The sequence below is a fragment of the Columba livia genome, chromosome 8 (genome assembly GCF_036013475.1).
Source record: "Columba livia isolate bColLiv1 breed racing homer chromosome 8, bColLiv1.pat.W.v2, whole genome shotgun sequence".
Classification (NCBI taxonomy): Eukaryota; Metazoa; Chordata; class Aves; order Columbiformes; family Columbidae; genus Columba; species Columba livia.
Window position 1 is genome coordinate 24073800 of NC_088609.1, and position 21578 is coordinate 24095377.

The following is a 21578-nucleotide window of genomic DNA, read 5'->3' on the forward strand; positions in this document are numbered from 1 at the left end:
CTACAAGAGCCCAGTAGGCTACAGAGGATAGCATGCAACTGCCAGAGCTAAGCTCAGGGGAGACACTGACTCTCCCAGTTACCCCTTACATATTCCTCTAAATTCACAATCCCTTAGCATATCTTAGTCACCACACATGAGAGCTGCCTTCCAGTAGAGCTCTGTAACTTGTTTTTTATTGTGCAAATGGAGACTGTTTCTATAGCAAGCTAGTGTTCATGCTGAGGGAAGCCTCAGAGACACAAACATTGACTTCTTAGAATTAAGCAGAGCTGTGACTTCAATAAAAATACTTATGATGAGAGGAGCGTTCTTCTCTCCTAAGCTGTCCCCATTTTTTTTTCCCCCATCTTTAGTGTGTCTTGCATCTGTAGGGAAAGCCTAGTTTCAAAGGGATTTATCTAAAGTGCTCTGTGTGTCTGTCTGCAGCCTTTTCTGATGCTGACATTAGCCACCATCTAAGAGTTCCTGAATGACCTGCCTTGTTTTCAAGTCCCAGTGTCTTCTTTTGTGGGGAGCCAGAGGAGTTTTCTGTATGTGATGCTCAGAGGAATGCATGTGGTTTCTGTAGCAAAAGTAACTGCTACAGACAGCTCTGAGCCCACTCTGACTCTCTTGAAAAGCTAGAGATAAAAGTGGGGTCATCAGCGCTCCTCACATAGGCACTGAAAACATGCATTCAGGGTGAATGGAAACAGAACAGGACTTCAAAAGAAAAAAAAGACAGGCAGAGGGCAAAGGTTATTTCAGCCAATCTTCTCCTAGTACTGCCTTATCTTTGTGGTGCTATATGTGTCAGCTCCCAGGTTCCAGCTGCTCATGGCCACTGAGAAAGGGTTTTGCCTGTCACTGCACAAAAATTCTGCCTTCCCTTTCAGCCAGACACACAGGAGCTAGGAGACGTGGAGAAGCCAGGAGCAAACCTGGTATGATTCGTGGACACAGTTTCCAAAATGGCATCATGTAAGACTTAGCGCTTCATGTAAGAGCAGTGAGATGGGAAACGGAGAGTAGTTTTGATGGCTTAACCCTAGTGCAGTCCAATACTAGCATGGGTTAGCAGAGCAGGGCAGACACCATAAACTTGCCCTAGTTGCTTGTTATATTTTAAGCATGGATTTCACTAAAGACCCGTTCACATCCCCAACAAATGCTTGACACCTCTGAAGAGAAGCCTAAATGGCCCAAAATTGCACTGAGGGAATAGAATCAGAATGGAAAAATATGAATCACAAAAAAACAGGAGCTTGGCCCTCCACCAGTGTCCTTCAGGTGATACAAAGCACATACTGGGGAAGGTGGTCAGAAAATTTGGCACAGAACTTGTTAGTGAGGCCTGGAGGAATATGAATTGAGATTGTGAGACATATAAAACCAAGAATGGTACCTAAATTGCCAATATGTGCATAACTCTCTAGACAGATTCTATGCCAACTTTTGTAAATACAGGGATATTAGTGTTTGGCCCAGTGGGGTAAAAGGAAACCAAAACTCCTTCACAAAGCAAAAGAAAAGTTTGTCATAAACATAATTTTATTTAAAATAAAGCTACCCATTCCAGATGAATTATTTCAGCTGCACTGTAGTATACACAGCTCACTCATGTGCAACATATTCAGGACTTTTTCCTGAGTATTGTTTATAATGACAGTCACACAAGCCACTGATGGAGGTGGGGCTGGTTTCACCCAGATGGCATTGGCTGCTCTCCACATAGGCCTGCTGGGTACTAAACAATTTAGGTAAACTGCAATTGCAAAACAAGCCTTCATACAAAGCCTTCAGCATTCTGTGTAAACAAAAGTGGACAGGGTCTTTAGTTTAAATTTCTCAACTCTCATAATTCACATTGCCCAAGGGCTTAATTTACTTCAAAGGAAGTTTGTTTTGTCTAGAAACTGATGCAATAAAAGATCCTGATGGTGCTATTTACAATTATGCATTTTTAATTCTGAGAGAAAGCCATCCTATGTAGTGCTCATGCTAGGTACTGCCTAAATCTTTAGCTGGCCTCAGCAAGGGGGTAAATTTCACCTACCAGGATTAAAGGCAAATGTTTTTTGTTTGGTTTGTTTTTGTGTGTGTGTTGTTTTGTTTTAATGCATCATGTTAAAAGAATGCACAGCTGGGCAGATGATTTCAATGGCAAATTTCAGCCTGGCTAGAAAGGCAACCCGCTGCTTGTTTAATGTAATCTCTAAGGCTATCTAAGTATCTACAAACAATTCCAAATGATCTTCCTGCTACACAGTGAAAACAGAAAGCACGTTCTGCCTCACCTGATCCAATGAGTTACCCCTCCACAAACCATTATAGTTTGGGTTCTGCTTCTCCTGTCATTGATATGTGGGTGAATCTAAATAAATTGCATTGCAGTTAGAGATCTTGCCTCAGTTTGGTACTGGTGTGACTGGAGAATCTGGCCCTGGCACATGATGATGTATTTTACTGGGTATGTGCTGTTATTGCACTTATTGATGTGTCGTCATCAGAACTGGGAATAAAACATGTGCTTTTATTCTTTTTTTTTTTTTTTTTTTTTTTTTTCATTCTTGATTTCTTGCCTTTCAAGTAAATACCTTCTTTGAGCCTGAGCCAACAGGACTGATTCCAGGAGTATGCATTCAGAACCTGGTGAAGATTTTTGCCAACAGGCCCAAGCCAGCAGTAGATGGGATGAATATTACTTTTTATGAGGGCCAGATCACGGCCTTTCTTGGTCACAATGGAGCAGGAAAGACAACCACCATGTAAGTATGTAGTTTAGAAGCAGCAAATCCAGGGCAATGCTCTATTGCTCTGCCCTGAGGAGCAGTCTTCTCTTTTAACTCTTCCCTTGTCTCTCTACCACCCCTGCAGCTAGCTTGATGCACAACATCAAGCTTTTTCCAGACAGAAAAATGCTGCCCTTAGGCAAAGAGAAAATATTCTGGATTAGCTAAACTCTGGGAGGGAGGCAATGCATGACATAAACAAGAGGAACTCTAGAGAGAAGGAAGCAATTCTCTCCTCTAGAAATCATTTCCCATGGCCAGAGTGCTGATAGATGAAGAGGGAGAAGGATCTTCTCGCTGAAAGAGTTGAAGATCTGAAAGTGACCACCCTCCTTGTGTTCTTGGTTTCTCTATCTAGCTGGCTTTAAGTCAGTCACTTTTTTTGGTCTGTGTGCAAAGCAATATAAGATATAGGTCCTCTTTAGGCAAAATGGTTGCATATCTGCAGGATCCATGTCCAGAGTAAAATGTTCCTCTAGTCCTGGAACCTTGGTGTCTCAGGAAGCTGGACTTAGGAGTGTTTCATGTTCTTTATACATAACTTTATTTGGCAAAATAGGATTAATTAGTGAAGAAAACATTTAATCAGTCTGTAGCAAGTTCACCAAATGCTGAAAGAACTGAAGTGTTTCATTATGATGTTTCCCAGCAGAACACTTCAGGGTTTTTTTTAATTAAAAAAGACTTTTCTTTCAAAGGCACTTTAAATTGCCTTTTATTTGACCCAAAATAAAAGCAAAATATGTTTGACCCAAAATAAAAGCATTCTAATCTGCTGAAATGTTTTGTATATTTGTTTTTCTATTCTCCTGATAAAACAAAAAATTTCTATTGCTTTGAGATTTTCAGAACTGAAAAACCCATTATTCATCCAAATATGGTAACAGGTTCCACCCATTTGCAACATAACATTTGGCTCCTTTCCACTTTACAGAAAATAAAGATGTAGGACATGAGTCAGCATGGCTGGAGACCTCAACCCATCATTCACTATCTTGGTCCTAATGAGCTTCATTTTAGACCCATTTGTACGTAAGAGTGATGTACCATGCTGAACACACTACTCTGAAATAGAGTAGCTGACTGAAACAGTTTTTTAATGCAGGCCTGGACCATACAGACAGGTGTGTCAACAACTACATTAGCAGATCCACAAGATTCTCACTGTAGCAGAGCAAGAGTATGTGCATGCTTTTTACTGGAGTTGTTTCCTAGACCGATAGTAAGAAGTCATCATGCTCCATCTAGTGGAACCATGCAATGCATCTTCTTAATCGGGCACAGGAAGATGGGAGGGTGGAAACTTCCTAATTTTCTTTTCCCAGGTCCATACTGACAGGCCTCTTCCCACCCACCTCTGGAACAGTGCTGATTGATGGCCTGGATATTCAGACTCACATGGACTCCATTCGGCACAGAATAGGCATGTGCCCTCAGTACAACATCTTATTCAACCAGTAAGTGTCATTCCAAACTGTCTTTAAGAATAAGGGTCCCAGTCTGCATGCTTAGCACATCCCCAAATCCTGTGTTTTTTCTTTTGCTATGCTGGTAGTAAGTCTGTCTCAGAGACACTTCTCCCAAAGATGATCTGTGATCTAGATAGAGGGCAAAACAGCTCCTCTTTCATTACCAAGGTACAGCTAGAGTGAATTTATTGCTGCTTGGGAAAATATCTGCTTATTCATTTAAATTGTCTTGATGCTTTTCTGTCTGATTTCACAGCCTTACTGTAGCAGAGCACATCTTATTTTATTCTCAACTGAAAGGGAGATCCAGGGATGAAGCTGAGCAAGAGGTGGAAAAAATGCTAGAAGACATGGGCCTCACCCATAAAAGGAATGAAGAGGCTCAGAATTTGTCAGGTGACTACAGGATTGTTCTAAGATGTTTTTTCTGCCACCTTTTCTTTGCCTTTGGGAAGTGGTTGTTTGAATGACATGTTTGAGGTCATATTCTGACACATCACTGTACTGCCAGAGGTCTTTACTATCAAAGAGTAAATAGGACTGTACAGATAGTAAAGCTGGTGCACCCTGTCCCTGAAGCTTCTGTTTCTTACAAATACGCAACAAATTAAAATATACTTGAAGCTGTTATTTTTAAATTAGTGTGTGTATATATATATATATATATATATATATATATATATATATATATATATATGCAAAATCTGTCAAGGTAAGAACAAAACAAAATACAATAATCTAGTATTTCATGGCAAATGACATATTATACTATCATGCCACTCCACTGTTTGGGTCAGTACTCTCTACTATTGTATTATTTGGTAGGAGTAATTTTTTTCATTCCAAAGGAACAAATGCACATAGTGTATTTGGATACATTTCACTTTCAGATTCAAAAGCCGATTTGAATAAACAGCCATGTGTTCTTATACTACTTTGGCCTGATTTCAACTGTAAAAATTGGCTGGTTTCACATGAGAACATGAAAACCTCCTATCTTCCTGCTTTTGCCTTTTCTGAACTTCAGAAGAAAAATGTGACTATTGATTTAACTTTGCAGAAATATTTGTCTGAGAATGGGTTTTGTTTTACTTGTATCAGTTTATCTCCACACTGAAAAGCAGTGTTAATTACATCCCTGCCACTTTTGTAACTCATCTCAGACTCCTGCATGTGTCTGTCCTCTGACAGGTGGAATGCAAAGGAAACTGTCTGTTGCCATTGCTTTTGTGGGTGAAGCAAAAGTGGTAGTCTTGGATGAGCCCACTTCTGGAGTTGATCCATATTCCAGGAGATCTATCTGGGATCTTCTGCTGAAGTATCGCTCAGGTAACGGGTTTGAGAGTGGAAATCACACATACACACATGCACACACAAAACCTGTCATGGATGCAGCATGTGCCTGATGTGTCAACCGTTATGAGTAGTAGAATCTGAATACAAGCAAACAAGATTCTTTGAATGGATACCTATAGACGTGGCAAACCTGGGACCTGGCTCTGATGCAGAGAAAATCCTGCATTAATTGCCAAAAAACTAAGCACAGTTTTCAATTCCAGAGAGAGTCCATACCTTGAACATTTCTCCTTGATCCTTTTAGGCAGAACCATCATCCTCTCCACACATCACATGGATGAGGCAGACATCCTTGGAGACAGAGTAGCCATCATATCCCAAGGGAAACTCTTCTGCTCAGGCTCTCCTGTATTCCTAAAGAACTGCTTTGGGTCTGGCTTCTATCTCACTCTTGTTCGCAAAATGAAAAACACCAGAACTGGAAGGACTACAGTAAGTATGTATCTCCCTCCCTGCACAAGTAATCTAAAAATACATGTATTCGTGCACTGCACCAGGATAGAAAGCAGTTAAGTGCTGCTTGAGGCTGTGTATAAAACTGGCTTATTTGATGACACCTCATGAAATTATATGGATACGTGAGTCTCTCTATAAAAATCTTCTCTGGTTTTATAAATATGTATTCAACCAGACAGCTGAAAATAATAGGTGGATATGAAGCTCTTAGTGGTGTATATAGTTCACTCTTGTCAGTTGAGGATGTCTAAACTTTTACCAATCAAGTCACTTTTGTTCATATACAGGTCTTTCTGATTCCTGCTTTTGCGGTACAGTGGTTGTAAATGTGGTGCATTCTAGTAACTAACTCAGACACCGGAAGAGTTTACATTTATCTGTAACTAAACCAGCCTCACAACTTGAGAAATAGGGATCTGGATTCTTTCTGCTGTTACTAGTGCTGCCAGTCTTAGGAGCATCATAATCTGTATACTCATGGCCACTGCTGATCACATTTCCACAGATATTTTGCATGCAATTTAGAACTTACAAATATGCATTGTGCAGGTCGATTTGTTTTCTGCGTTACTTAATCCAGTCCTCAGACAACTTTCCATATAGTATGCTCAAGAAATCCCAGATATTACATATGTTTCAAGCCATTCAAAGGCTGACAAACCTTACATCCTATTTTGCGTGTATCTGAAGCATTTTCATCTTTGTATCTGTTGCATGTCCATGGTAGTCGCTTTGTAGCTGTGGATCTCAGTGCTCCTGCTCCTGCTCCAGCTGTACACGCAGGACCAAAGAAGGAGCTCCAGAGCAGGAACTGGATGGTAAGAAGTGTGAAGGTTCGACATTCCAGCACATAGCTATGTCTCCTGTTCTGCTGCAATCTCATCTCAGGGATCAGTGCTGCTGAGGCTCACTTTTTCACTTCTTGTGTCTAACATCAGTATTGTATTGTAACATGAATTTGATAAGGTTCCTTCATGGTTTTGCTTAACATTGCCCTTTTTGATGTATATGTGGTCTCAGATATAGATAAACTGTATAGACAGCATGGACTGAGTTTGAACTACTCTGCACCAAAATGTCTAAGTTGTTAATGAAAACTGAAACATTTCTAAAGCAAAGGAAATTGGCCTTCTCAGAAAAAAGTGCCATTTTGGCTTTTCTGCATAAGAGAAGAAATTAAGTAGATATTCATGTAGATTTTGTTGTGCTTTATTAACAGACCTTAAATAGTTTCCTGCTGCATAGTTCCAGAGCATAACTAGCAACGTAACCCAATCTAATACAGAATTAACTGAGATATCTGTGAGTTGTGTAATAGAGCAGTCCCCTTTTGTAAAATGCAAACAACAGCTTTTGAAATCATGCTTTGCATGGTTAAATATTCATTCTTTGAACACTGTTTGGACTTTTCACAGGAGATCTGAATGAGCTAGCAGAAGTAATTCATCATCATGTCCCAGAAGCAAAATTAATTGAAAGCATTGGTCAGGAACTCATTTACCTTTTGCCCAATAAACATTTTAAACAGCGATCTTACGCCAGTCTCTTCAGAGAACTGGAGGAAACATTGGATGACCTGGGACTCAGCAGTTTTGGAGTTTCAGACACACCACTTGAAGAGGTAACAGACAGATTAAAATATCTGTTGATCTTACCATCAGTCCCCAGATATTTTCTGAGACAGTTCCTGCTCTTAAATATGCCATTTTACTAATTCCTAATATTCCCTTCAAAACCTAGTCGCATATGCTGCAGCACACACAGGATGTCTTTGGGATGGGCACAGAGAAAGGATCCAAACCTCACTTCAAGTCAGCCTTGTGGAGCATGACTCATTAGCCTGAAATCTGTCTTTGTATCTTAGTTTGTTACTTTCTTTATTTTCTGAGATATTTCGTAAGAGACCTCTGTGCAATAAGGAGGAGTACTGAAAAGGTATCTGAATGTTTTTCTCTTACATTAAAGGATGATGCCTAGTGTTCCAGAGGTCAAGTTATTGTATCTGTTCTGTTCCTAACCAGGAGATGTATTTGTCTCTGGCAGGTTTTCCTAAAGGTCACAGCAGAAGCTGACCCTGGAATGCAAAAAGCAGGTATAGATCCATGAGTCAGTATCTGATAAACTTTTCTCGGGACTATTCTGTGTTCTGAACATCAAGTAAAGAAGAGCCTCAGAACTTGCAGTCTTTGTATGGTGTTCTTGCCAAAATAAATTTGGTCAGTAAATATCTGGTTCTAGGGCCTGACATGATATCTGAGAAACAAAATGAAGTCAGCAGAAAAACTTTTATTTACATTGGATGAGATTCTTAACTATGTAAATAAAAGTGAAGTGTCAAACCCGCAGATGTCAATGGTTTTAGTAGTTTTATAAAAAGTACTCTGCTGACCATTAGTCCATGAACTACATACATGATTAACTTGTTCATCCTGTTAAAAGGAGTGTTAATCTATATGATACCACTACATACAGTCACAGTGCAACAGTTGAAACTAAAGCAATCTGGTGATGTGATATATGGAGCTGGAAAAATCCAGAGGTCATTAAAATGTTTGTGCTAGCTTCATGTATGGAGGACAAAGTGTCTTCTCTGTTCCTTTTCATCTCAACGTAGGAGACACACAGGAAAATGGCTCTACTCTTGGCAAAATTTCTACTGAGAACAAACCATCTGAACAAACCCCACTGGAAATTAATGACACTTCTCGAATGCCAGTAGGCATAGCAGGAGATCAAAATGGAGGCAAAGGGTCCCAACAGTATAAAGGTTTTCAGCTTGTACATCAGCAGATCAAAGCACTGCTCATCAAACGGTTCCACCATGCCTCCCGCAGCCACAAGGACTTCCTAGCCCAGGTACAGACTTGCTTTTGCTGTTGTTGACTCTTTCCCACAACATTGTCAACGATGTTTTTCCCAGCAATGTCTCTATGCAAAGCAACAGAGGTGCTGCAAATAGGTAACAGTGTCCCGAACTCTTCTAGTTATGATTCCAACTCTTCTGCCTCTTATTCTTTCTTTCTTTCTTTCTGCCTAGAGTCCATCACCTACACCAAGTTCATGATTCAAACACTACTAGCTCAGCATTTTATTTTTAACATAATACGGTTTTGTGACAATCAGAATCTTAACTGAAAGCACTGGAAATCAAATCGTTGGTGTTCAGGAGCTAAACCAGATATGATCTGTGTGCCCCTGCCGTCCCTCCTCTGTTTATATATATTATGAGGTGTGTACAGTGTTGCTCTACAACATATATCTAATAACATATTGTCATGGTTTTATGTTCCCTGCAGATTGTTCTCCCTGCTAGTTTTGTGTTGCTATCTTTAATACTTACAGTCATTATTCCTCCATTTGGACAATATCCTGCCTTAACCTTACACCCTTGGATCTATGGACAACAGTTTACTTTCTTCAGGTAAGAGGAATCACTGAGTAAAACACATCTGTCATATATACACCCCTTTCTCCCTAGTGTTTGGGATCATGGGGCCCTTTCTTTCTGGGCTTTTCTCACTCTGTGTGGTATAAAAAAGGACTAACTCCACTTGAATCAGCATAATTAAAACAGAGGGAAAGTGGTGCAAGTGGAGGATACAGCTGCTTGTATGTATAACCAATAGTCCTTCAAATATCTTGCTTTGATACTGTCTTCTTCCTACCTGAGTTTATGACCTCAACACTTAAAAAGTTACATATCCTGCCTAACAGGGCATCCAGAACAGTAAGAAATTGGACTGTTGAGGATATACCATCTAATTATTCCTATATCCCTAATCTTAGAGAACAATGATATTCAAGCCTATCTACTGACCTGTGGTAGATTTATTTATAGTTAGTATAATATTTGGGCAAAGTTATGGAAATGAGATGAAAGCAGAGACTCTTAAGTTTTAATAATGCTGCTGTCTAGTAGTTTCTCCCCACACAGCATCCTTTGGCTGGGTCTGGTTTTTTGTTTGTGGTTTGTTTTGCTTTTTTTTTGTCTACTAGCACTTTACTTCCTTTCTCTCTTCATAGAAGCTTCAGTTCTGTTCTCTCCAGGTCACTGTACAGTTCCTCTGTGCTTCACCTTCACTTCCACATATTCCATAACTGAAATTGCACCAAGTCAAAAGATGTGCAATGCAGATCTCAAATAGCAGAGAGCAGCAAAACAGAAGACAATAATTTTGAAATCTTTTCCTTGAGTTTGTACTGAAAATTTACATGAAACTTTAATTTAATTTACACCTAACAGTGTATGGAGCAGAGTTTGGTATTCATACTTGTATAACACTTGGCACTAGCAATATTCTGTAGTCTAATGTTGCTAGGTTGTTGCGGACACTTCACAGTTAGCAGCATTGTCTCTTTGGCCTCAGCAAATTAAAATGAAGAATATGTTTTTCATTTTCTGATCTTCATCTTCTGAGTGTGACAGGGCTGAGTGGGTAGAAATGTAGATTCGAGCCTTTTTGGAGAGTACAGGGTGTTTCAGAAAGATGGGCCCAGTTTCAAAGTATAGTGATTTGAAATTTGGTTCATCGTTTTGAAACACCCTGTATTTCTATAGGCCTGCATCAGAAGTCATGCTTTACTATTAGGAGAAAAGGATCGTTGCTTAACCTGTTAACCACCTTGAAAGGTTCTGGGATTTTGCAAAAATAAATAAAATAACTGAATTATCAGCATTTGGAGAAGGGCAGTTGGTTCTGGCATATGACTGTCCTTCACCAATTGCTATGTGTATTGCAGTACAATAGTTTGATAAAAATTTTTATAGAGGCAGTTCTATCTTATTTCATTAGCAATGAGCGTCCCGGCAGTGAGCAGACGGCCTCCATCACTGATGCTTTCTTGAATAAACCAGGATTTGGAAATCGCTGCATGAAGAATCAGCCTCTTCCGTAAGTTGCTAACTAATCTCTCTTGAACAAGATTCTTGCAGGATGTTACTAATGGAACTTCAGTAGTGAAGCAAGAATGAATTGGCTTGACTTCTCACTAGAGCAAATGCTTCAGATATATTGTTGGCAATAATATCTAATATTGGATCAAAAGCAACAAGCAGCAAGACAACAATGGCACTGGATTAAGCACGATTCACAGTGCCCAATGTGACTAGCTGGAAGCCATCTCATGCAGCCTTGCGTTGAGAATTAAGCAAACTTGAATTGCATGTCAGTAGGCCAGTGGCTCAGACCCAAATCATTACAGCTTCCTAGGTACTTTCTACATGTGAATCCCGTCAGATTCCTCCTGTTCCTGCTGATGTGTTTAGAAGCAATAGCTTCAGCAATTGCTCAGATTGTGAAGTAGCAGTAGGACAGTCTCTGTGATTTGAAGCTATTTTCACTCTGTAGGACAATGTTAGCAGAGCTCTTACTTTAACATTTGTTGTCCTACCCACTTACCCTGCCTGTGAGCCCTGCTTTCAAAGCGTTTCTTACTTGCACGCTATGCTTTGCCATTTGTTCCTTTTCTCTTGCCTCTTTCCTAGTTGTGAAATTCAGCAACTTGATTCTCCTTGCTGTCCTCTTCTCTCTCCCTTCTCCTCCTCTGCCTGGTACAGCAGGAACAAAGAGGAAACTTTAAAAAAAGAAAGAAAAGATGCTGCTCGAGTAGGAAAAAGATTGTTTCTTTGTGAGATTTTGTATGTACTAATGGGTCAAACACAGTCCCCTTGTTCCTTCAGTGTCTTATCTGCAAGCTGAAGACAGTGAACTTGGCAGAGATGAGGCAGAAGATTCTATTTATTCACGTTTACCAAGTACTTTAAAATGTTCTTAGTATTCATAATTCACAGGATAAGGGCGGAGAGGAGAATGTCTGCTGAGTGCATTGTGATTCATGAGCTCTCGTGAACTGTATCTCTGCACAGCTTCAAGAGTCTGTTCCCCACACAGGAACTACCCATGCAATAATATGCCAACTGCCTGGAACACCCCTGCTGTTCAGCCTAACCTAAGCAGCCTCCTGCTGAGCCAAAAGTGGAGCCCTGAGAATCCTTCACCTTCCTGCAAGTGCAGTACTCACAAGAAACTCACTATGCTGCCAGAATGCCCTGCAGGCGCGGGAGGCCTCCCACCACCACAGGTAGTGTCCCAGTGCCATAAATCTTTGTCGATTTATGTGACAAGTGCTGGAAAAGGGATTAGTATGTGCCAATATACATGGAAGGAATTGAGTACATTTTCTTATGGGAGCAAGAATTGCTGGAATTTGGAATTCAGTTTCAGAGGTATTGGAAAAGCTTTAGATTAAATTTGATTACTGTTTTCATCCAAATGGCAAACTTTTCATATAGAAGAAAATAAAAATAACAAACCAAAACAAACAAACCCACTTTTTGCCTCAAATAACAATTCTATTTAGAATATTGTCTTTCTTTAAAGGAAGGAGGGGAAGGAGAGACAAGAAAGCAAGGCAAGAAAAAAGGTCATGATTTTGAAAATCATGGACTGGAGTAATTTCATTTAATATAGAAAAATTAATATTAAGTCAACCCCAAATAATAATTTTTTTACATGTCTTTTGGTTCCATTTCCAGAAAGTAAGTTCTAAGCTAGCAAAGCCAATGTTTGTATGCATGTGCATGAAGATGAGTAATTTAATAACCACTGATGCTGTATGGAGAAGAGATGAGAGCAACATTCCCACCTGTTCCTATCAGTGAATTATCTTAGTAGTGCCCTTTATAAAATATGTTTGGTCTTTTGAAGAGCAAAGGAAAATTATCACCTGTTAGTGTTTACATTTTCTAAATCTTTTTCTAACAAACTAAAGAAAACTGAACTGCAGCCACTTTTAGAGTAATAGCTCACTACTTTAATGTCTCACCATGCACACCATTCTTCCTGTTTGCCAGGCTGCACACATTATCCAAATTACTAAAACGATTCTAGTTTTGATACTAATGTCACAAGCTTAATCAATTTCTGAATCCTAATCCATGACACAATCTGTTAAAAATACTGATTCAGCTTGCTTTGGTTTCCCTGTTGCTGTTCACAAAACAACAAAGCAAAGTTGTTTTAAACATCTGTAAAATTCCTGTCTATGAATAAAATAAAAAACAACAAACACACACATTATATTCTGACCTTATTCACGGCATCCGAAGTTATTTCTGTTTTCCAAGTAATCCCTGTGCAATAAGCAGCCAAAGTTGAACTTTGCTAATTCCATGCTAGTGTATTTGAGAAGGAAATTTAGTCTAAAACTTCAAATCCAAGTAGAAGGTGAATGACCCACTCTCATTTCTGTGATACTATGAACCTGAGGAATTCCTCTGAACCAAAGCTACTTTTGCTGTTTTCCTGACAACGCTTACTTAATAGCTTTAGAGACTGTAAATTTTACTGTGATTGATTTGGTTTTCTTTCCAGAGAGTGCAGCACAGCACAGAAATTCTTCAAGATCTGACCCACAGAAATATTTCAGATTTTCTGGTGAAAACATATCCCACTTTGATAAAAGGGAGGTAGGCATGAATCTTTGTTTTTCACATGTGCTATTTTTGCATCTGGCTATGATATTCTTGTTTAATAACAACATAGCATCTGATGTGCCACAGTATTTTGTAGACTTGGGCATCATGTCCATATTCCTGATGCAAGAATAGGAGATGCTGATTTTAGGGCAGTTAAATTGTTTTAATTATACCTATTTGTATAATTGGGTACTTCTTTACAGGCAGAGCTAACTTTCAATGTTGATGGAATGCCATCTTGATGGTAACTGTGTCAGTGGTGAGAAAACTAATGCCCCAGCACAGCACAGTGAACTGCCTTGCAGAGATACTACTTGGTGTCCCTGAAGAACTGTAGTCACACCAGCATGACTATCTGCCTGAGTTAATTATCACTTGCTTCCCAGAAGTGCTAAAGAGCCAAAGGACAATGTTACATAGATATATCTGTCCTACTGATAGCTCCTCAGCTTGCATGGGTGTTGTGCATGGTAATTAGCTGTGCTGTGTCCATGGTCTATTATTTCTGATTCAGGCCTTCATACCTTTTCAATTCCCACCAGAATTCTTGAAATTCCCATTATATTAGCTATGCACTGGCTGCCTTTGACTGATTCCTCTCAGCATGTCATATTGCTTTAGATGCATCTTTTAAAACCAGTTCATTATGGATTTAGGATAGAGCCAGTATGTGTTACTTTAGAAATCTTGCTTGTCTCTATAGGAGCTGGATATGAATCATGTTAGAAAACAAAGCAAAAACAACAAAAACAATCAAACAAACAAACAAAAGTGCAGGGAATATGAGAACTCTTGATAACCCCACAACTCAAAGTAAACAACAATTAAAAAATAAAGCAAATAAAACAAAACAAAACAAAAGCTGTCTAGAGGAAACTGGAGGTCTGCAAAGCATAGGAATTCTCATTTAGTTTCCATCTAAGCCTGACAATACCATTGACATAGGTTCAGCACATTAAGAGACAGGTTTCTTTTTGTCTGTTTCAGCTTGAAGAGCAAATATTGGGTCAATGAGCAAAGGTAAGAAACCAATTCACAGATTATGGTGGTAAATACAAGAACAATGAATTTCTGTTTAACCATGGAACATCACAATGTTTCTCTGAATGGACGAGGGGAACAGTATAGATAGTATAGAACAAAGAGATGGCTTCAGTAGGAAATAGGCTGGGGGTCAGCAAGGGTTTTATAAAGACAAGGGGTTATATTTGTTTGGACTACCCCCACAAAGATGGAGGCCAGAGGCACACAATGGAACTCTTTACAGTTTTATTATCTACAAGAGCCAGACTAATGGGATCTGAGTGATGGAAAGTTACAATACAAAATTGCACTACATTGGAGTAGTGCTCCAACACAGCTCTTTTAAAGTGCAGGAGAAAAATACAAACTCTCCAAAAAAAAAAAAAAAAAAAAAAAAGACCTGGATAAGATGAAACCCAGACACCAGCCAATCCAATACAGAAGTAACAACCGCAGCTCCCCATCTGTGCTCTGAACACATGCAGTGGTTATAAAACAGATTCCACTAATGCTCCATGCTCCATGCATCAGCTAACCCCAGTGCGATGTCTACACTGCAGATACTAAGCTTAGAAAGATGACTGGTTAGCCTGAAGAACTTATTCAGTTCTTCAGCAGCAGTAGGAATTCACTTCAAAAGTAGCAGCTGGATGACTGGCTTCCTTCACGGAATATCTGCTTGTTCATGTGCAAACATTACTTTCTATAGGATTAAACTTCGGTTCATCTCATATGTTAGTATTTATCATTATGGAGTATTGACTGGCACCAGCATTGGTGAATACCTGTTTCTCCCAGGGCAACTGAAATTTTGATGAAGTTCATGCTGTCCTCAGTCCTTCATGCTGCTCAAACAGTTATACGTTAATTAGCTTGATTCAAAGATTTTGCACTGTAGAAATAACTGTCTTCTTCAAATCTTGCATCTAAATGGTCATTTTCTCAGGATCCTGGCACGAACCTCTCAGAAACTGATAGAACTTCTATTACTTGTAAGGCCTAAGAAGACCTAATACAACATGTTAGAAAAAGTGTGGACTTTCTTATACATTAATTTTATGATGTATAGAAATAAAACCTACACATTAAGTGTATTTTTAGTACTTCTATCAATGTACAGAGTTTGAGGTCTGTGGTACAAGTGACTGATGATATTGTTCTCTTTGTTAGATACGGAGGCATTTCTATAGGAGGAAGGCTCCCGGTCCTTCATGTTTCTGGAGATCAAGTTGTCAATTTTTTAAGTGATCTTGGCCGAATGATGAATGTGACAGGAGTAAGCAAGAATTTTATGGGTTTTTTTTGTCCCTTTACTAAAGAATTGTTACAAAGCTGAAAACCTGCAGCACTGTATTTCACCTTTAGCTGACCTTTAGCCTTTTTCTTTTAGGGGCAAAATTCACTGGCTGCTGCTAAAGAAATGTCTAATTTCCTCAAATACATGGAAACTGAAGATAATATTAAGGTATTTGCTGGAAGTAGTCTCCTAACTCTCAATTTTCCTTGACATAGACTTCAAATTGTGAGAATATTGCTAGTGGCATTCTCAGATGCAAGAAGAGCTGAAATGATCTACTTATTGCTAGTAATATGGGATACAGCCTTAATGCAAAATTATTTCTAATGTGAGATTTTTTTTTAACCATGTTCTTTAGTACTTCATGCTGTCCTAAATACTTTCAAGTAGGACACATTCTGCTAAATTTTAAAATGTGCTTCTATAAAATTCCTTGGCTGTGGTTGTCCAACCCTTTTAAAAGCACAGTATGTGAGCTCCTCCTGCTGGACTGTGGCTAGGAGCTATGAATTCCTGGTGCTGGATTCTTCCCTGCTGACAATGCCCACCAAAGTAGATAAAAGGCAGCCAAATTTTCTCCTGCAGCTCAGGGTTATTAGTGAAGGCTTCTTAAATGAATCTGTGCTTTCTGACTCTTTTAGGTGTGGTTTAACAATAAAGGCTGGCATGCTATGGTTAGTTTCCTTAATGTAGCAAATACTGCAATCCTTAGAGCTAACCTGCGGACTGGCCAAGCCCCTGAGGAATATGGGATCACTGCTATCAACCATCCTCTGAACCTCACCAAGGAGCAACTCTCTGAAGTCACTGTGTAAGTCTGCCTGTGCTCTGCTGCTGGCTCTTACACCTTCCTCTCCTGGCAGCTTACCACCTCTGGTGTACTCACACGCTGAAGAGCAATTGTTCAATTGACAAAACTTGGAGGCCTTTCCCCAAAGTTGTGTTCTAATCAAGAATTAGATATACAATCTATTATTTTCTGTCTCATTATATTCCTGTATGAGTTCATTCCCATCCCATGTAGGAGCAATGACCATTGGTAATACATGATTACGTGTTTCTGTTGATTCCCAAGCATAAAGATTCTGAAGACTCTGTTCATGCTCCAAAGCCAATAGATCTGATTATGAAATAGCAGAGATAATAATCAAAAAAGGAATCAGAAATTGTCCTTAATTGACTGCAGGCAGGCAGTAGTCGACAGCCTCCATCTAGGTGCTAAGGATAGCACGCAGGTAGATTTTTTCAATGGCATGTAGTAGGCTTTGTGTATTCCAGAATCTAAAAGCCATAATTTATTGGAAAAGACACACCTAAGAAGACATTCATTCCCACTCATCTCTCCATTAAGTTCAGAATTCAGTGACACTGGAAACTTCGGCCTTAGCACAAAGGCAAGATCTGTGCTTCATCTCACTGTCTGCACCTTGCCTCTTTGAGTCCCTCTTTTCCCAGCTCCCAGAGCACTTTGACTGTTCTGCCTTAATGTCCAGTTTGAGACACACCTTACAGGACAGGCTGTCAGACTGAGATATATAAAGGAGCTGAACTGTTCCAGAGAATGAAGGCAAGTAGAAATCAGGGAATAGTGCCACCAGCATCCATATTTATTAGCTACAGTCCCAAACACGAATTGGGACAATACACTAGCACCTTTTGAAATTGGAAGTCTTCTACTTTCAAAATAACCTTGCTACTTCTAGATATTAATATTCCCTGCAGATTCCCCAAATGCTAATATAGTGTTATGTTGCATCCATTCCTTTGCTCACAGTCCCTTCTTGTACTCCCTTTCAGGCTTACCACTTCTGTGGATGCAGTTGTTGCCATCTGTGTGATTTTTGCCATGTCCTTTATACCGGCTAGTTTTGTTTTATACCTGATTCAAGAACGTGTAACAAAAGCCAAGCATCTGCAGTTTGTCAGTGGTGTGAGCCCTGCGATCTACTGGCTAACTAACTTCATGTGGGACATAGTGAGTAACACTGATCTGATTTGAGAGCCTGAAATTATTCCTGGGTTTGCATGAACTGGGGACTAACCTGTGCATTGAACAGTGGTGTTTCTGAGCATTGTAAAGCATTAGTTTCTTTAAGAGTTTCTCACAGAGCATGCTAAGGATCTGACCTCCTAACTAGTTAGAGATGTAGAAATTAAGTCAGGTGCACAGCTCATTATTCAACTAATGAAGCTGAAATTGTTATAATTTTAGGGTTTCCAGTACTTATAACTTCATGTATAATAAAGTAAAACTTACTATAGCAGGGAAAAGACCAGTTGCCTGATGCTAGTCACTCTGGCTCTCTAGAAGGATGATAACATGTTTTGAGATTTTCAAGAAATCTAAATGGGAGATTCACAGGCTGCTGGAACCGTAGCTGGAGGGCAGATGAAATATTCTAGGATGTCTAAAATAACATAGATGTATTTGTTTAGGTCACTGAATCATGTTCACTGTGTTATTTCAATAAGATTTAGACCACAGGCCCAGGCTTGCTTAGGCAGGTCTCAGCTATTCCTCAGGCCACGTTGTCACAAAGGAGCAAATTTTTTGCCTGGTTGAGGCACAGCAAGGGGCTTGTTTTCTAGCCATGCCTTCCCAACAAAGAGAGTGGCCAAGGGCTTGTGTAATAAGAAAAGCATGAACATGGAACTGGGGAAAAAAAAAAAATAAAAAATAAAAAGACCAAAACTCTTTGGGCTTCAGAAGGTAAAGGTGAAGGCTCTTTCAGGTGAAGGTAAAACAAAACATTAATTTACCAAATGAGGGAAAAGAATCAGGTCTCTTAATTCCTGTCCCCTGCTCGTCACAGCAGCCTCCCAGCAGCTACTGTGACAGGAATTCTGCTTGACCATGGCCCTTGACAGCGTGATGCAAAGGTATTAGTTAATGTTAGCAGTTCTGTGAAACTACACCTTCCATTCTGCATGGGGAGCTCCGCACATTGCAGTAGACTAGGTCTACTAATACTCAACAGAGAAATTAAGAAAAGTGGTGGTCAAGAATACTCGCCTTAGCCTCCTCCCAGGAATGCGGCTCAAGTAACTAGCTTTTTCCTTCCCACACAGCCTTTGCATTGCCAGAAACTGCACCTCCCTTGCATGCCCATGGCCTCTTTCTGTGGGAAGCCTGCCAGCAGGACCATGAAATAATTGCCTCCCAAACCATAGTCAAAGAAACAATATATCTTGTATTTCTGATGAACAATCTTATAAAAGATGTCTCAGAAAAATGTCACATGCTGCAAGGACCCATTGATCCAAAAGCTTGAGCGTGACTAATCTAGCTCATAAGTTCCAGGGTTCCTCAATACAAAATCATTTGGAATAATGTGTGGGATCTGGATATGTTTGCAGACCTTCTCCGGTCTCACACACTCATCTTCACCCTGTGATGTGGCAGGTGAATTATACACTGAGTGCTGGAATGGTTGTGGTTATATTCGCTGGATTCAACAAGAAAGCCTACACTTCTCCGACTAATCTCCCTGTGCTTGTTGCCTTGCTGCTTCTGTATGGGTGAGTGTTCAAGGTTGTTCCTGCATGTGGGGCCTTGTATTTCACATGGAAATTATTTAATGTTATTGAGCTCAGTGCTTAGTGAAATCCAGCTTTAAAGAATAGAACTGAGTGGGTACAATACAGGGTAGAACTGGATTCTGTCCCTACTCCAGCATATTTACACTCTCTGGTCACATGCTGTAAAGGAGACTTTTTTTGTCACTAACTTGCATTTTTAAGTGTTATATGTGATCCTTAGAGGAAAATATATTTGTTTGGTTTGCTGCTTTCTGATATGTACATTGTGTAGGGTTTTAGTGGTTCTTCATTCGCCTTGTTAACAACCAATACTAAAATAACTTTCGTCATTTAACCCAAGAGCAGAAAGTACTGATCTTCAATGCTTTTTTGACTTCAAATGAGCATTTGTGTTGGCAAAATAGCATTTTATAGGGCTGATTGAAATTCTCTTTCTCACATTTAATTAGTGATCATACATTTTTACCCATAAAATCATATTCCTGATAGCCCTTCAGCTGATGTAGTCTATGCAAAATGGTTCACCAGTTCTATTTCTAGAGTTAAAAAAAAGAAATTAAGCTTTTCACATCCTCCTATGTATATCACAAATTAAGCCTAAGAAGGAACAATTCTTGTCTCGGCAGACTACCTTTAATTTTCTGAAGTCTTCATGTTCTTTCAATGAAAACCCTGAGAAAATGCAAAGCATTATCATAATTTAATCTCTGTAAAATACCCAATGTTAAAAGTGTGATCAGAATGTTTATTTGTTTAATTTTTCATTATTATATTTTTAAGTGCAATAGTTGTATCTTTAATGAGTTTTACATGGCTCTGTGGAGGGTTTGTTTTTTTTTAAAAAAATACACTAATTCATGTCTGTGTGGATGGACATTTAAAATGCCTTTGCATATTTTAAAGCATCTACCAGGATGAAATTTTCAGAAAAAATACAATCACATGGCAGTCACTTCAATATAAATTTCATAATTTGCTACTTAAAATAAAAAACAGAAAGAAAGGTAAATTCGTAGAATCATCTGTTAGCCCTTGTGCCCAGCTGCAGTCACAATGGGAAACTCAGGATGATTCTTTCTGACCGCAGGTGTATTGTCCTGTTAAGCAATTCAAGTTGTCATTACTAAATTCTTCCTAGTCAGACTGACAGTTGCTAAACATTGTAAGTTTATTGCAGAGGAATAATTGTCTTGTGCTGCTGAATGTGCTTTTGCTGTGTCCCAGAAAAAGCAATAGCAGAGGAAGCTCCAAATCAGGAGTAAAATACACAATGGTAGAGGAGCTGGAAAATAATATAAAAATTTATAGAGTTTCTGATTTCTTTGGACAGTTCCGAAGGCTGAGGAGTATCTAGCAAAGTAGTATATCATGTTTGCTTTATCTTGTTCCTCCCTCCTGGTGTAAAATCCAGTGAGATGTGCAAGGATACCTTGAGTGATAATAACCTTGCTAGCATTAAGTTTTCTCAGTTTAGCTGTTTCTATTGTCCTGCATTTTAATGGCAAAAAAGTCTAAGTGGAAAAGATTTTTAAGTGGTAACCAGGAAAAGAATACTGCAGCGGTATCTCTGGTTGGTTACACCATTTCATCACACTTGGGATGAAAAGAAAGCTCAACTTTGTTTTTTCATTAGGTCAACTGACATGAGAATACTGAGAAGCTGTTATCATAGTTTTTCTCTCTTTTGCATGCAGATGGGCAGTAATTCCCATGATGTACCCTGCTGCTTCTTTCTTCAATGTTCCCAGCACTGCTTATGTTGCATTATCTTGTATTAATCTCTTTGTGGGGATCAACAGCAGCGCCATTACTTTCATCCTAGAGTTATTTGAAAATAACCCGGTAAGTAATATTTTTGTTGACACATGGTTTTGAAGAGCTGTGCAAAAGGTGTCCAAACATAACCATCTCTAACAGTATCTGTCTTTCTCAACCTTGCCATTTTCCATGGCAGTAAATGAGTGGGGAACTTGCTGAGTAACTGCAGGGACAGGTGAGCAGAATAACCCAGAGAAGTGACTCAGGGCAATTGATATCTTGGGCTACACACACAAGGAATGACATTGAGTGTTCTTCATCCCTATAAGCAAGCTTCTGTACACTTTCACAGTTGGGGAGGAGGGAACATGGCACTTCGTGCTTGCTTCTGCAGCTTGTATTGTACAGGAAGAGGTAGATGGTAGAAA

At 39.4% G+C, this 21578-nt stretch overlaps 1 protein-coding gene across 5 annotated transcripts in view; it reads left to right on the forward strand.

Annotated features, from left to right (window-relative positions):
• Window positions 1-21578, forward strand: part of ABCA4 (ATP binding cassette subfamily A member 4) — an 80819-nt gene that overhangs the window by 49069 nt on the left and 10172 nt on the right. For 4 of the 5 annotated variants that reach the window (XM_065071079.1, XM_065071082.1, XM_065071084.1 and 1 more), the window contains 20 exons: window positions 2573-2750; window positions 4100-4231; window positions 4500-4639; window positions 5435-5572; window positions 5844-6031; window positions 6783-6873; window positions 7471-7676; window positions 8099-8147; window positions 8670-8911; window positions 9352-9476; window positions 10849-10947; window positions 11947-12136; window positions 13429-13523; window positions 14520-14552; window positions 15726-15831; window positions 15946-16020; window positions 16494-16663; window positions 17650-17827; window positions 19256-19371; window positions 21087-21234. In XM_065071079.1, the coding sequence (XP_064927151.1) occupies window positions 2573-2750; window positions 4100-4231; window positions 4500-4639; window positions 5435-5572; window positions 5844-6031; window positions 6783-6873; window positions 7471-7676; window positions 8099-8147; window positions 8670-8911; window positions 9352-9476; window positions 10849-10947; window positions 11947-12136; window positions 13429-13523; window positions 14520-14552; window positions 15726-15831; window positions 15946-16020; window positions 16494-16663; window positions 17650-17827; window positions 19256-19371; window positions 21087-21234 (2699 nt within the window). The remainder of the gene's footprint in view (window positions 1-2572; window positions 2751-4099; window positions 4232-4499; window positions 4640-5434; window positions 5573-5843; window positions 6032-6782; window positions 6874-7470; window positions 7677-8098; window positions 8148-8669; window positions 8912-9351; window positions 9477-10848; window positions 10948-11946; window positions 12137-13428; window positions 13524-14519; window positions 14553-15725; window positions 15832-15945; window positions 16021-16493; window positions 16664-17649; window positions 17828-19255; window positions 19372-21086; window positions 21235-21578) is intronic. The other variant, XM_065071083.1, reaches the window with a different exon arrangement.